Source organism: Oncorhynchus keta, chromosome 31, assembly GCF_023373465.1.
Source record: "Oncorhynchus keta strain PuntledgeMale-10-30-2019 chromosome 31, Oket_V2, whole genome shotgun sequence".
Lineage (NCBI taxonomy): Eukaryota > Metazoa > Chordata > Actinopteri > Salmoniformes > Salmonidae > Oncorhynchus > Oncorhynchus keta.
In genome coordinates, this window is record NC_068451.1 from 1,961,776 (window position 1) to 1,972,949 (window position 11,174).

Sequence of the window (11,174 nt, forward strand, 5' to 3'; positions counted from 1 at the left end):
ACTCAATCCAAATTACTGCAGGTTTAATGATAACCCTCAAAAAAATCATAAAGTAATGATTTGAAAGTCAGTTGCACATATGTCAATCTCATTTTATTTTTTAAAATAAATGCATCTACTCCACTAACAAATGAGTGACATTCAACACTTCAGTCATGCCTTTAGTGTGGTACATAAATTGTGTTTCCCATGCAGTCCTGGATGAGTTCATCATCACCATTGGGGAACAGTTATACAGTAGACAAAGAAAATACCCAGAACAAGGGATCATTTCAGTTTTATTGGACAATTTACATTAATACGTTTATTCTGTTAAGCTTTTTAAAATGACATCTTTCCAAGATTCTACTGACTACAAAGCCTCCGAGCTTTGCATGATAGAAGGCAAAAACCTAGCATTCAAAATGTCCTGTTTGCCAACTTGCACTTAAAAATCACATATTTACAAAGATAGAAGGTGGGGGGTGGGGGGGTGGGAGTGGAGAGTTCACCTACACCGTTGCCTCTATAATGAGACAAGCCTGTTAAACTCATGGAATTTAAATGTAAGTGCACAGATCAGGGAGCCCTGCGCTCCTTAACGCCTGCGCCTGGTGGGAGACGTGGACCTGAAACAGAGACGCAAAGGGGAACATTAATGGTGCTACACCACTCTCACACACACTCATGCAAAATGACACACAGGCAAAATAAACACACCCTCACTGGGGCCCTGTTAACATCAGCTCATCATGAGGACAATATATTGCATTGATTCCCGAATGAACTTGGTCACTCTCCTTTGGGAAGAACAGTTACGACATTCACACAAGGCATTAAAATGGATTGATATGCTGCACATGGCCAACAGTGGGCACTACGGAGACAGTCTGAGGAACAGAAACTTGGCTACAAATGGTTCCTTTTTTAAACACATGAAAATATTTATTATTTCACTTTGTAAGGTAGCCTTGAGCCCTGACAGAAAACAAGGAAAGTTGTGCTAAAAAAAATATTACTGGGCAGTAGGCCTCAAATACGACACACACAACATGATACAACAGAAAAAGAGATGGTAAAAAATGGAATACTACCTTGATCGTGACTTAGACTTGTTTTTGCGGCTTGCCTTCTTACCAGACTTGTGAGATTTTTCCGTTGATCTTGAGCGACTACGTTTGGATTTCTTAGACTTCTTTTCCTTGCTAAGCTCGGGGGTGGGGGACCTGCTCGACTCTGAGTCAGAGTACCTCTTGCTAGATTTGGTAGAGCCCTTCTTGCTAGCCTTGCTACCCTGATGGGAGTGCTTGTCACCCTGAGGGTCTGTGTGATCGCTGCTCTCTTTCCTTTTCTTGGATTTGGCGTTGCTCTCCTCCGCCACCACAGAGCTCACCTCCCTATCCCTATCCCTCTCCTTTTCCTTCGCTCTCTCCTTTTCCCTCTCTTTCTCTTTGGCTTTCTGCTTCTTCCTATCTGACTCTTTCTCCTTCTCCTTCTTCTCTCTCTCCTTCTTGTCGTGGCTGCCGCTCCGGTCTTTCTTCCTGTCCCTATCCTTGGAGGCTTTCTGCTTGTGCTTGCTGCTGCGGCTGTCCCTGCTCCTCTTCCTGTCTCTGTCCCTCTCCTTGTCCCTGCTCTTGCTGCGGCTGTCCCTGCGCTCCCTGCTCCTCTTCCTGTCTCTGTCCCTGCTCTTGCTGCGGCTGTGACTGTCCCTGCGCTCCCTACTCCTCTTCCGGTCTCTGTCCCTGCTCTTGCTACGGCTGGCCCTGTCCTTGGACCTGCTCTTGCCTCCTCTGCTGACCCTTCGCTCTCGAGAGTGGCTACGGTTCCGGTGGCGGGTTAAGCGCTCTGCGCTGTGGTTCCTGCTGCCCTTCCTCCTCTCTCGGGCCTTGTCGACGCTGCGCTCTCCGTGACGTCTGTGGGAGCTGCGACTGTGGCTGCGCCGGCCACCAACACGGGCCCTGTGTGAGGAGGAGCGGCTGCGCCTCCTCTTCCTCCGGGGCGAGGAGGAGCGCGAAGAGGAGCGTGAGGAGGCCGAGGATGATGAGGAGAAGGAAGACGATTGGCTGCTGGCACTGCTGGAGCTGGAATGGGAGCTGCTGCTGCGTCCGTTGCTAGGGGAACCACTGGTGCCCCGCCCTGCGCCACGCTCCTTACCCCGGCCCGCCTGCCTGACCTCGCTGATAACCTCAGTCTCACTGCGGGATCTGCGTCTCTCTGCTGTGGGTTCCGCCTCCCTCTCTCTCACTTCCTGTTTGTGGAGGCTCTCTAACTGGCCCTCGTCATAATCCCCCCTCTCTCTGCTCACTCTGTCCAGCGCCATCTCTTCTGGGAGACACACAGAAAACAAAACATTTATGTTAAACTCAAAGACAACATCACCACTGCTAATTGATATTGCGTTTAGTTCCCTCACCACGTGCGTGCTGCGCCTCCTGCGCTTGTCTCTCCTGCAGCTCCCTCTCCTTGCGTCGGAAGGCGTCTATCTTCTCCCGGATACGGTGGTGCAGCTCCTCCTCGTCCGTGTCAGAGGACTCGGACGCCTGGGCACTGTGCTCCTCCTCGTTCTCACTCATGTCTGAGCCATAGTCACCAAGTCCACCTGCCACAACAGAGCCCCCAGCTTTTTGAGCAAGACCGCAGCAACTAGCCATATACCCAACCAAGCTTCCCGTCAAAGACGCAGCCACTGTCTATGTTTTCAACTTAACTACACACTAGAAACCCATTGACACTTCACTTACTGTGAGATGGCATGCTCTTTAGTGTTCTGATAAGAAATTACTTAGTAAAGCTAAGACACTCAAACTGTGCTGTGAAGGGTTGCAAAATTTCAGAAACGTTCCCCAAATTCCCAGTTTTATCAGAAATCTCAGTAGAACAATTCCAGGTAGGAGGATTCCCTCACAGACAGCTTATTCCCTTCCAACTGGAATAAAACAAATATATATTTTTGGAAATGTTTGGGGAATTTTGCAACCCTAGCTGTGAGGTGGACCCTTCCCTTCGGCTGCCTCAGTCACTCTTCTGAGCTACTAAAGCAGTGAGGGGACAGGGGTTTGAGCTCTGATTCTTACCCCCCCCGCCTGGAAGAAAAGAGGGGGAACTCACCAATGCCGATCAGAGAAGTCAGTGCACTTGACTGTGCCAGCTGTTTGGCAGGAGCTTTGATTCACATCAACAACAGGAACAACATGTTAAAACACATAGAGCCACCATAGAGACAGCCACCATAGAGAAGTCTCTAGAGAAGGGGGCACACTATTCACAAGAGCGGTCTTTGGCCCCCAAAAAATAAAAGAGACAAACGGAGAGAAGAGAAGGGGTTAACAAACAAAGTCTGTCACACACATTCAAAGTCAAGACAGTTGGAATGGGGGATCAGAACCACTCTGTACTAATGCACTAGTGTCAGATAAACAGGGACAAGTCACTTGAATCTGATCGATAGGTGAGCATTTGTTATAAAGTCAATGGGTTCAGAAACAGTCATTCAGTAGGACCTTCAGGAGCAGGAACCAGGGAAAACAGTTTAGGTTACTGTTGTTTTGTTTTAAAAATACACCAGCTGCTCTGCTGTCTTTTTTACCGGGGACATTTTCTTTTTCTTCCGTTGCATTAGCAGAGAATGGTCGAAGATGCATATGAACACATTTTGAAAATACTCCAAGTTTGCCACACAATTACCCTGACTTACGGAGATGAATTGAGTGACGTTTTCAGACTATATAAAACAGGCTTAAACATGATGTCTTTGTGAAAGGCACAGATGATGCGTGGTCTCGAGGAGATGGGGGTAAGCAGACCTTTGGTGGCTTTGCGGTGTGTCTCTTTTGCCACAGTTTGGATCTCTTCGTTGGTGACCTCCAGCAGGATTTCCGTCAGCAGAGTTTTAGTCACAATCATCTTTGGAGAGAAATGTGAGAAAAGGCTCTGACATTAATGTTAATCATTTGTTTGTCAAGAGGGCTATTTTTGCAGTCTTGAATAGGATGGTTCTTACAAATTGAAAATAGTGAACAGGGCCACAAATTTCAGAGCTGCCATTTGAGCATCAGGGCTCTATAACATAAATGAAAAAAATGTATAAAATGTATTAAAAAAATGTATGAAATGTAAAAATGTATAACAAAAGACAACCTCGACGATATGGCCGAAAAATTATATATATATTTTTTTCAAACTTATAGGCGATTCACGATATATAAAGTTGAAGTCTGAAGTTTACATACACCTTAGCCAAATACATTAAAACTCAGTTTCACAATTCCTGACATTTAATCAGAGTAAAAATTCCTTATCTTAGGTTAGTTAGAATCACCACTTTATTTTAAGAATGCGAAATGTCAGAATAATAGTAAGAGATTTATTTCAGCTGTTAGTTATTTCATCACATTCCCAGTGGGTCAGAAGTTTACATACACTCAATTAGTATTTGGTAGCATTGCCTTTAAATTGTTTAACTTGGGTCAAACATTTCAGGTAGCGTTCCACAAGCTTCCCACAATAAAGTTGGGTGAATTTTGGCCCATTCCTTCTGACAGAGCAGGTGTAACTGACTCAGGGTTGTAGGCCTTCTTCAGTTCTGCCCACAAATCTTCTATAGGATTGAGGTCAGGGCTTTGTGATGGCCAATCCAATACCTTGACTTTGTTGTCCTTAAGCCATTTTGCCACAACTTTGGAAGTATGCTTAGGGTCACTGTGCATTTGGTAGACCCATTTGCGACCAAGCTTCAACTTCCTGACTCATGTCTTGAGATGTTTCTTCAATATATCCACATTTTCCTCGTCATGATGCCATCTATTTTGTGAAGTGCACCAGTCCCTCCTGCAACAAAGCACCCCCACAACATGATGCTTCTACCCCCGAGCTTCACGTTTGGGATGGTGTTTTTCGGGTTGCAAGCCTCCCCCTTTATCCTGCAAACATAACGATTGGTCATTATGGCCATACAGTTCTATTTTTGTTTCATCAGACCAGAGGACATTTCTCCAAAAAGTACGATCTTTGTCCCCATGTGCAGTTGCTAACCGTAGTCTGGCTTTTTTATGGCGGTTTTGGAGCAGTGGCTTCTTCCTTGCTGAGCGGCCTTTCAGGTTATGTCGATATAGGACTCGTTTTACTGTGGATATAGATACTTTTGTACCCGTTTCCTCCAGCATCTTCACAGTAAAGGTCCTTTACTGTTGTTCTGGGATTGATTTGCACAGTATGTTCATCTCTAGGAGACAGAACACGTCTGCTTCCTGAGCGTTATGACGGCTGCGTGGTCCCATGGTGTTTATACTTGCGTGCTATTGCTTGTACAGATGAACGTGGTACCTTCAAGCGTTTGGAAATTGCTCCCAAGGATGAACCAGATTAATGGAGGTCCACAAAAACAAATTCTGGGGTGTTGGCTGATTTCTTTTGATTTTCCCATGATGTCAAGCAAAGAGGAGCTGAGTTTGAAGGTAGGCCTTGAAATACATGAACAAGTACACCTCCAATTGACTCAAATTATGTCAATTAGCCTATCAGAAGCTTCTAAAGCCCTGACACAATGTACTGGAATTTTCCAAGCTGTTTAAAGGCAAAGTCAACTTAGTGTATGTAACCTTCTGACCCACTGGAATTGTGATACAGTGAATTATAAGTGAAATAATCTGTAAACAATTGTTGGGAATATTACTTGCATCATGCACAAAGTAGATGACCTAACCGACTTGCCGAAAGTATAGTTTGTTAACAAGAAATTTGTGGAGTGGTTGAAAAACGAGTTAATGACTCCAACCTAAATGTATGTAAACCTCCGACTTCAACTGTACATCTAATTGTTTTTTGTTTATGTTTTCTCCAAATAAACTGTGCTGCACAATTAAAGGTCCAATACATTGATCTAATGAATTCATGGATTGTGAAATTATACCTAGGCTAAATGTAAGCCTTCCACAACCCACTAATAATTTAAATATTTTATCAAGAGTTTAACTTGCAATAATAACTGATCTGGCGTTCAAGTCTGTCTATTAAAATGTCATTTTTGTTACAAATTTAACCAGAACCATGCATAATGCACATTCACTAAAAATGACTAACTTCTTGGGAGCAGGCATTATAGAAAATGAACGCAGGTCTCAAAGAATCTCTCAAGCACAAGCCCACGTGCTAGTGAGTAGCTAGCTCATCTTTCTATTTCAAGTTAACTTTAATCTATTTTCTAGCTAACAAGGCAGAACAGTTGAATTGCTATAAACACACTTCTGTCCGTCTCCAAATGTTTGAACAGCGTGCTAGCCTGTTCATTTTGTTGAGAATGGCATGCCTTATTTCTCAGAATGAGAACAAATTGCCAATTCCTTATATAACTAGTGTTTTATGCTTATTGCAGATGTATAAAACACACACAGACAGTTAGTATAATGGTATTTGGCTAAAATGCTGCTAGTGATTCCGCAATGCCACGCCTACATACTGAGCATTCATTTTCCATTTTAGTAGTGTGTGCACTACATGCAATTTGAGGAGTTGAGACCTAAAAAGGTTATTGTTAGATCGGTTAACTTCTTTATTACAGTAAAATAATGTATCAATGTGTTTCGGTGTCCATATGACCGATTCTGTTTGACCAAACCTCAAATCCAAATAGTAAGTTGAAACCGCTTGTCAGAGATGAAGAAGTGACCGCTCATCTTTGTTGTTGTGAGTGGCTGGCGGAGGGGCTTGGTGTGTGTGTGTGTAAACACAGAGGGAGATGCGAAGCGAGCAGTTTCGCTCTCGCCAAAATCTGTCCAAAATCAGCCCAATGCGTTACTATGGGTTTACTTTAGACATAAGCTTGTCACATGACTTCACGCCCTTGGGACGATTCCCATTGTTAGGGAGGAGACATGAGCATCTCGTCATTATATACAGATCTCTGGTGTAAATGGGAAGGTTCACACAGCACAGAAGGAGCAAAAGAGACAATATTTAAAAAAAGAAAGACACGAGTATCCTACAAAAAAGTAGATTCTTGCGATACAGGCATTTAGAATATTGCTTAAGAACATTCATTAGAATTAGATATATCGCCCAGCCCTACACGCACCCCAATGTGTCAGAATAGTAGCTGTAGGTCAAAACTAACCAGCTGGAACTCTCTCTCCTCCTCGGTCATCTCTGGTTCGCTCTGGTCCTCCAGTGGAGGTGACGGGCTCCTGCTGGCCAGCTCCTGCTTCCTGGTCAGGTCCTCATCTTCCCTCTCCTCTTCATCACCCTCTTCATCATCATCATCACTGTCCTATTACAGGGGAGGGAAAGGGGTGGTAGGTCAGATATACAAAGACACGACAACAGGACCTCCTGAAAGATCACCAGTGTCACAGTTTTACAGAAATATAATGAAATTATTTGGGGGATTTTTCAACTCATTGTTCTGTTCATAAGATTAATGGGATTCATGACACCATGGAAACAAAAAGATTGATGCTTACAAATTTACTCTTGCGGGGTAAACGAGGCCCATCGCCTCCCTCGTCCACTGTGTCACTCTCTTTGTCTTCATCTTTAGCCATTTCGGCACGCTGTTTCTCCATGCGCTCCTTCTCCAGCTTCTTCTGTTTCTCCCTGTCCATCTTCTCCAGGCCCTCTCGGATCCAGGCCGGCAGGGTGCGCCTCTTCACCGCATCTGAGAGGAGTGCCAGGTCATTGGACGCTGTGTGTGTGTGTCTGTTTTCCTGCGTGCCTGGGAAAGCTAATTAAGAAAAGTAGAGAGCAACACTGAGATACAAAACATGGTGAGATACAACATTTTGGATGGTGTGGGTATGAACGGAAAGAGAGTTGAAGTAAGCCTGTGCCTCTGTTACAGCAGTAAGTGTCCAAGGATGAAATCCTGATCACCACCCATTTAATGGTCCTTCTGTAGCTCAGTTGGTAGAGCATGGCGCTTGTAACGCCAGGGTAGTGGGTTCGATCCCCGGGACCACCCATACGTAGAATGTATGCACACATGACTGTAAGTCGCTTTGGATAAAAGCGTCTGATAAATGGCATATATTAATGAGGACGTTTTTGTACCCGTGTGTTGGTGAAGATGCTCACCGAGGGCAGCAGCAGGAGCATCTTGTTTGGGGATCTGGATGGGGGATCTCTGGCGGTCCCTAAAGCCTGGGGGCCTGTCCCGTCTGTTCTGTGGGTGACCCTGCTGCCAGTATGGAGGGTGGAACCCTGTGGGAGTGGGGCCGTAGGTGGCAGCCGCCCCATGCTACAGAGGGCGAGACAATGAGAAATGAGGACCATCCAAAATAGTTGAATGACAGAGCAGCCATGAAACTCTACTGTAAGTGTGTGTGTGTGTGTGTACCTGATAATCAAACTGGTTTATGGCCATTGGGTTCATGGCGTAGTTGTCGGGCTGACCCCCGAAGCCGTGGCTGTTCTGGGGGAAGACCCTGTGGTGGCCTTCAGAGAACTCTAGACTGTCCTGGCTGTTGCTGTCCTCAGAGGGAGCCACTACATCCATAGGCCCAGTCCCCATGGGTCCTGTTCCTGGGGGGATCCACGCCTGGTCTATGGGAGGAGGAGGGGGCTGACCATGCATCCCCCATTCTGTAAACAACAACACATGTGCATTGTTATTGTTCATTAGGATCTCTTTAATCCCACCAAAAGGCTTGTGTTACAAGAGACCATCCAAAAATCAAAACGTACACTTGCAGTCATGCTATTCTAACATTAAACTACTGGACTGCAGGGGAACTAAGTTGATTGGGGCAGAGCCATGTTAATGTAGTGGATGTGAAATTCGCCTATGACATGTTTGTTTGAGTACATCGATAAAGTCACTCCATCCCTGAGATATAAAGACAAATGATGTACATACTGAGTATAGCAAGCATGATGGTCTTGCAACGTGAGAAAACTGATCACGGACATAAGCCTTAGATATTCTCCATCCCCAGAAAATTATGTTTAGAGTTTACCAGGTTGCCACATTCTGCCAAAATTGGTGTCACCCTGGAAGGAGCCATGGTTATTAGGCATCACAGGATCCATGCCAGGGATGTCCTGTCCATTTGGATGAATGTTCTGCTGGTCCACTGTAGGGCCTGTAGACTCTTTCTGAGCAATCCAGGCCTGGGCCAATGCTGCCCAGTCCACTTGGCCTACACAACACAGAAAGACAACAAGAGAAGCATTGCTTAGGGTGTAATTTTGTAAAATTGTAAGTAATGCAATGATTAAGCTGTCATGCATACAGGTGATGTCACCCACTTGGATCTTGCTGGTGCTGGAAGGACTGCATCCACTGCTGCTGGTTCATTGGCCATTGTGGCCAGGGCTGTCCACCCTGGTCCCACATCTTTCACCCTGTAGTTCCTACACCTGGAGCCTGCCAATGTGGGACAAAAGCATGATACTGTGAGTGAATAATGATATTCTCAATATGAACTGTACTTATAATGATGAATAGCCGTGGTAGTACGTAATTTTAAAATAAGAATTTGTTCTTAACTGACTTGCCTAGTTAAATAAATAGAAATAAGTGTTAGCAAGCTAGTTATGTAGCCAGTGGCTATTTAGAAATCAGATCAAACAAGTAACGTTAGTTTGATATCGATGCAGATGCTTTTTATTGACAGTGCAGAAACCAGCTAATAAAAAATGCTCAGCTAAATTGCTAACCTTGAAAGCTAATTGAGATCTGCGTAATTGTGGCTAGCTAGCTAGCGGGAGTTAGGGGCATGAATGTTCGTTAGCTCAGCTGGCTATGGATGTTTGCTGGGTGGTGCTAGCTAGCGTTTGCACTTCATTCTACAAATGTATTTCATTTACATTGCATGCAGTACATTGTGATATCTATGTGGATAAAATTATATAACGCGAGCATGTGTATCTAAAAGATTGTGCATTACTCGTCTGCTTCTTCAGTCAATGTTTCCCAAATTCCCCGGGCTCGGTGCGAAATGAAACTGGCTAACGTTAGCCAGCTAACTCTTAGCTAGCGCCAGTTTGCTTGTTTTCAAGATTTGGGTTGGAAAGTAAAAACATTGCTAGCTATAGTTTGGAATACTGCTTCAAAGAATAGCAGCTAACATAATCTACTATAGAATCAGGAGAATGGACACAAACTAAACAGCATAACACGCTTGAGCGATTCCCACCTCTCCAACTTGGTTCGTCTTCACCGTCAAGCACTCAAAATGGCTACGACCTGGAAGTAGTCTGGCTGGCAGCCACAGAGGCAACTCTCGTCACAAACCATTGTGGGCTCTATGGGACCAAAAGTAGGCCTAGTGATAGTACATTAGGGCCAAATATCATATTGGACCGATTTACACGTTTTCTCTCTGAAAAATGTAGTTAATTTAATCGGATTGTCATAAGGTTCCATGATTTGAGGTCATTAAAGATCCCATGGCACTTATCGTAAGAGTAGGGGTGTTAACCCCAGTGTCCTGGCTAAATTCCCAATCTGGCCCTCAAACCATCACGGTCACCTAATAATCCCCAGTTTACAATTGGCTCATTCATCCCCCTCCTCTCCCCTGTAACTATTCCCCAGGTCGTTGCTGCAAATGATAACATGTTCTCAAGTCAATTTACCTGGTAAAATAACGGATAAATAAAAATCAAATTGTCCACACAGGACGTCTGAACACACGAAATACATTTAGATGATTTTCATTACATTTTGAGTGTTTTATTTAACTTTTGTACACCAGTGGTGTTCCCGGTTAAAAATGACCAGTCATTAGAAATGAATTAGTGAGACTACAATTAGTGTATAATATTGAGTTCAGGCATCTGATGATGCCCATTCATCAGATGGACACACTTCCTCTCCCAGACCCCCACATGCATGTGTGTTTGAGCACACATACACCTCACTCCCTTTCTTGGCCCCCACAGGAATCACACCTGTTGGCATTCTCACAAATAATTGCAACATTATTTCAATAATATATAGAACTTTTCTAGCAACTCTGGCATATAAAGCTTTTTTGAGGCCTTTTTTGAGGCCCACAATTAATTCTGTGGCAGCACAATGACTAAACAATATACTATATGTGAGGCTCTTGATCATATCGTTGATCATGACACTGGTGAGGAGGAGAGAGTCCTTGTTAAACTTTGACCCAAAGTAGTCTTTGAAAAATAGAACAATATGTTTCATCTGAGTATTTGTTATTGTCAAAATAATCCATACATTCTCCTTTTTTTCCTAAAAA

At 44.2% G+C, this 11,174-nt stretch overlaps 1 protein-coding gene across 3 annotated transcripts; it reads right to left on the reverse strand.

Annotated features, from left to right (window-relative positions):
* Window positions 1-261: 261 nt before the first annotated feature.
* On the reverse strand, window positions 262-10,403 carry LOC118364193 (arginine/serine-rich protein PNISR-like). 3 transcript variants are annotated; one of them, XM_035745501.2, is made up of 12 exons: window positions 10,107-10,403; window positions 9,217-9,334; window positions 8,925-9,107; window positions 8,306-8,550; window positions 8,044-8,206; window positions 7,434-7,693; window positions 7,088-7,240; window positions 3,783-3,882; window positions 3,088-3,141; window positions 2,393-2,578; window positions 1,074-2,301; window positions 262-608 (listed from the first exon to the last, which is right to left on the reverse strand). In XM_035745501.2, exons 2-12 carry the CDS (start codon window positions 9,302-9,304, stop codon window positions 578-580), a joined length of 2,691 nt encoding a protein of 896 aa, XP_035601394.1. In that variant the 5' UTR covers window positions 9,305-9,334; window positions 10,107-10,403; the 3' UTR covers window positions 262-577. The 3 variants fall into 3 exon arrangements, with proteins under 3 accessions (XP_035601394.1, XP_035601392.1, XP_035601393.1); XM_035745499.2 differs by having other exon boundaries at window positions 1,074-2,304; window positions 10,107-10,402; XM_035745500.2 differs by lacking the exon at window positions 10,107-10,403 and adding an exon at window positions 9,858-10,100 and having other exon boundaries at window positions 1,074-2,304.
* Window positions 10,404-11,174: the final 771 nt, after the last annotated feature.

Excerpts from the sequence above, each read along its gene's own strand:
- LOC118364193 (XM_035745499.2), bottom strand. The coding sequence starts at position 9,304 with ATGTGGGACCAGGGTGGACAGCCCTGGCCACAATGGCCAATGAACCAG. Across the intron at positions 9,108-9,216 it reads CCAGCACCAGCAAGATCCAA|GCCAAGTGGACTGGGCAGCA; the intron begins GTGGGTGACATC and ends TGTGTTGTGTAG. Across the intron at positions 7,241-7,433 it reads TACCCCGCAAGAGTAAATTT|GACAGTGATGATGATGATGA; the intron begins GTAAGCATCAAT and ends CCCCTGTAATAG.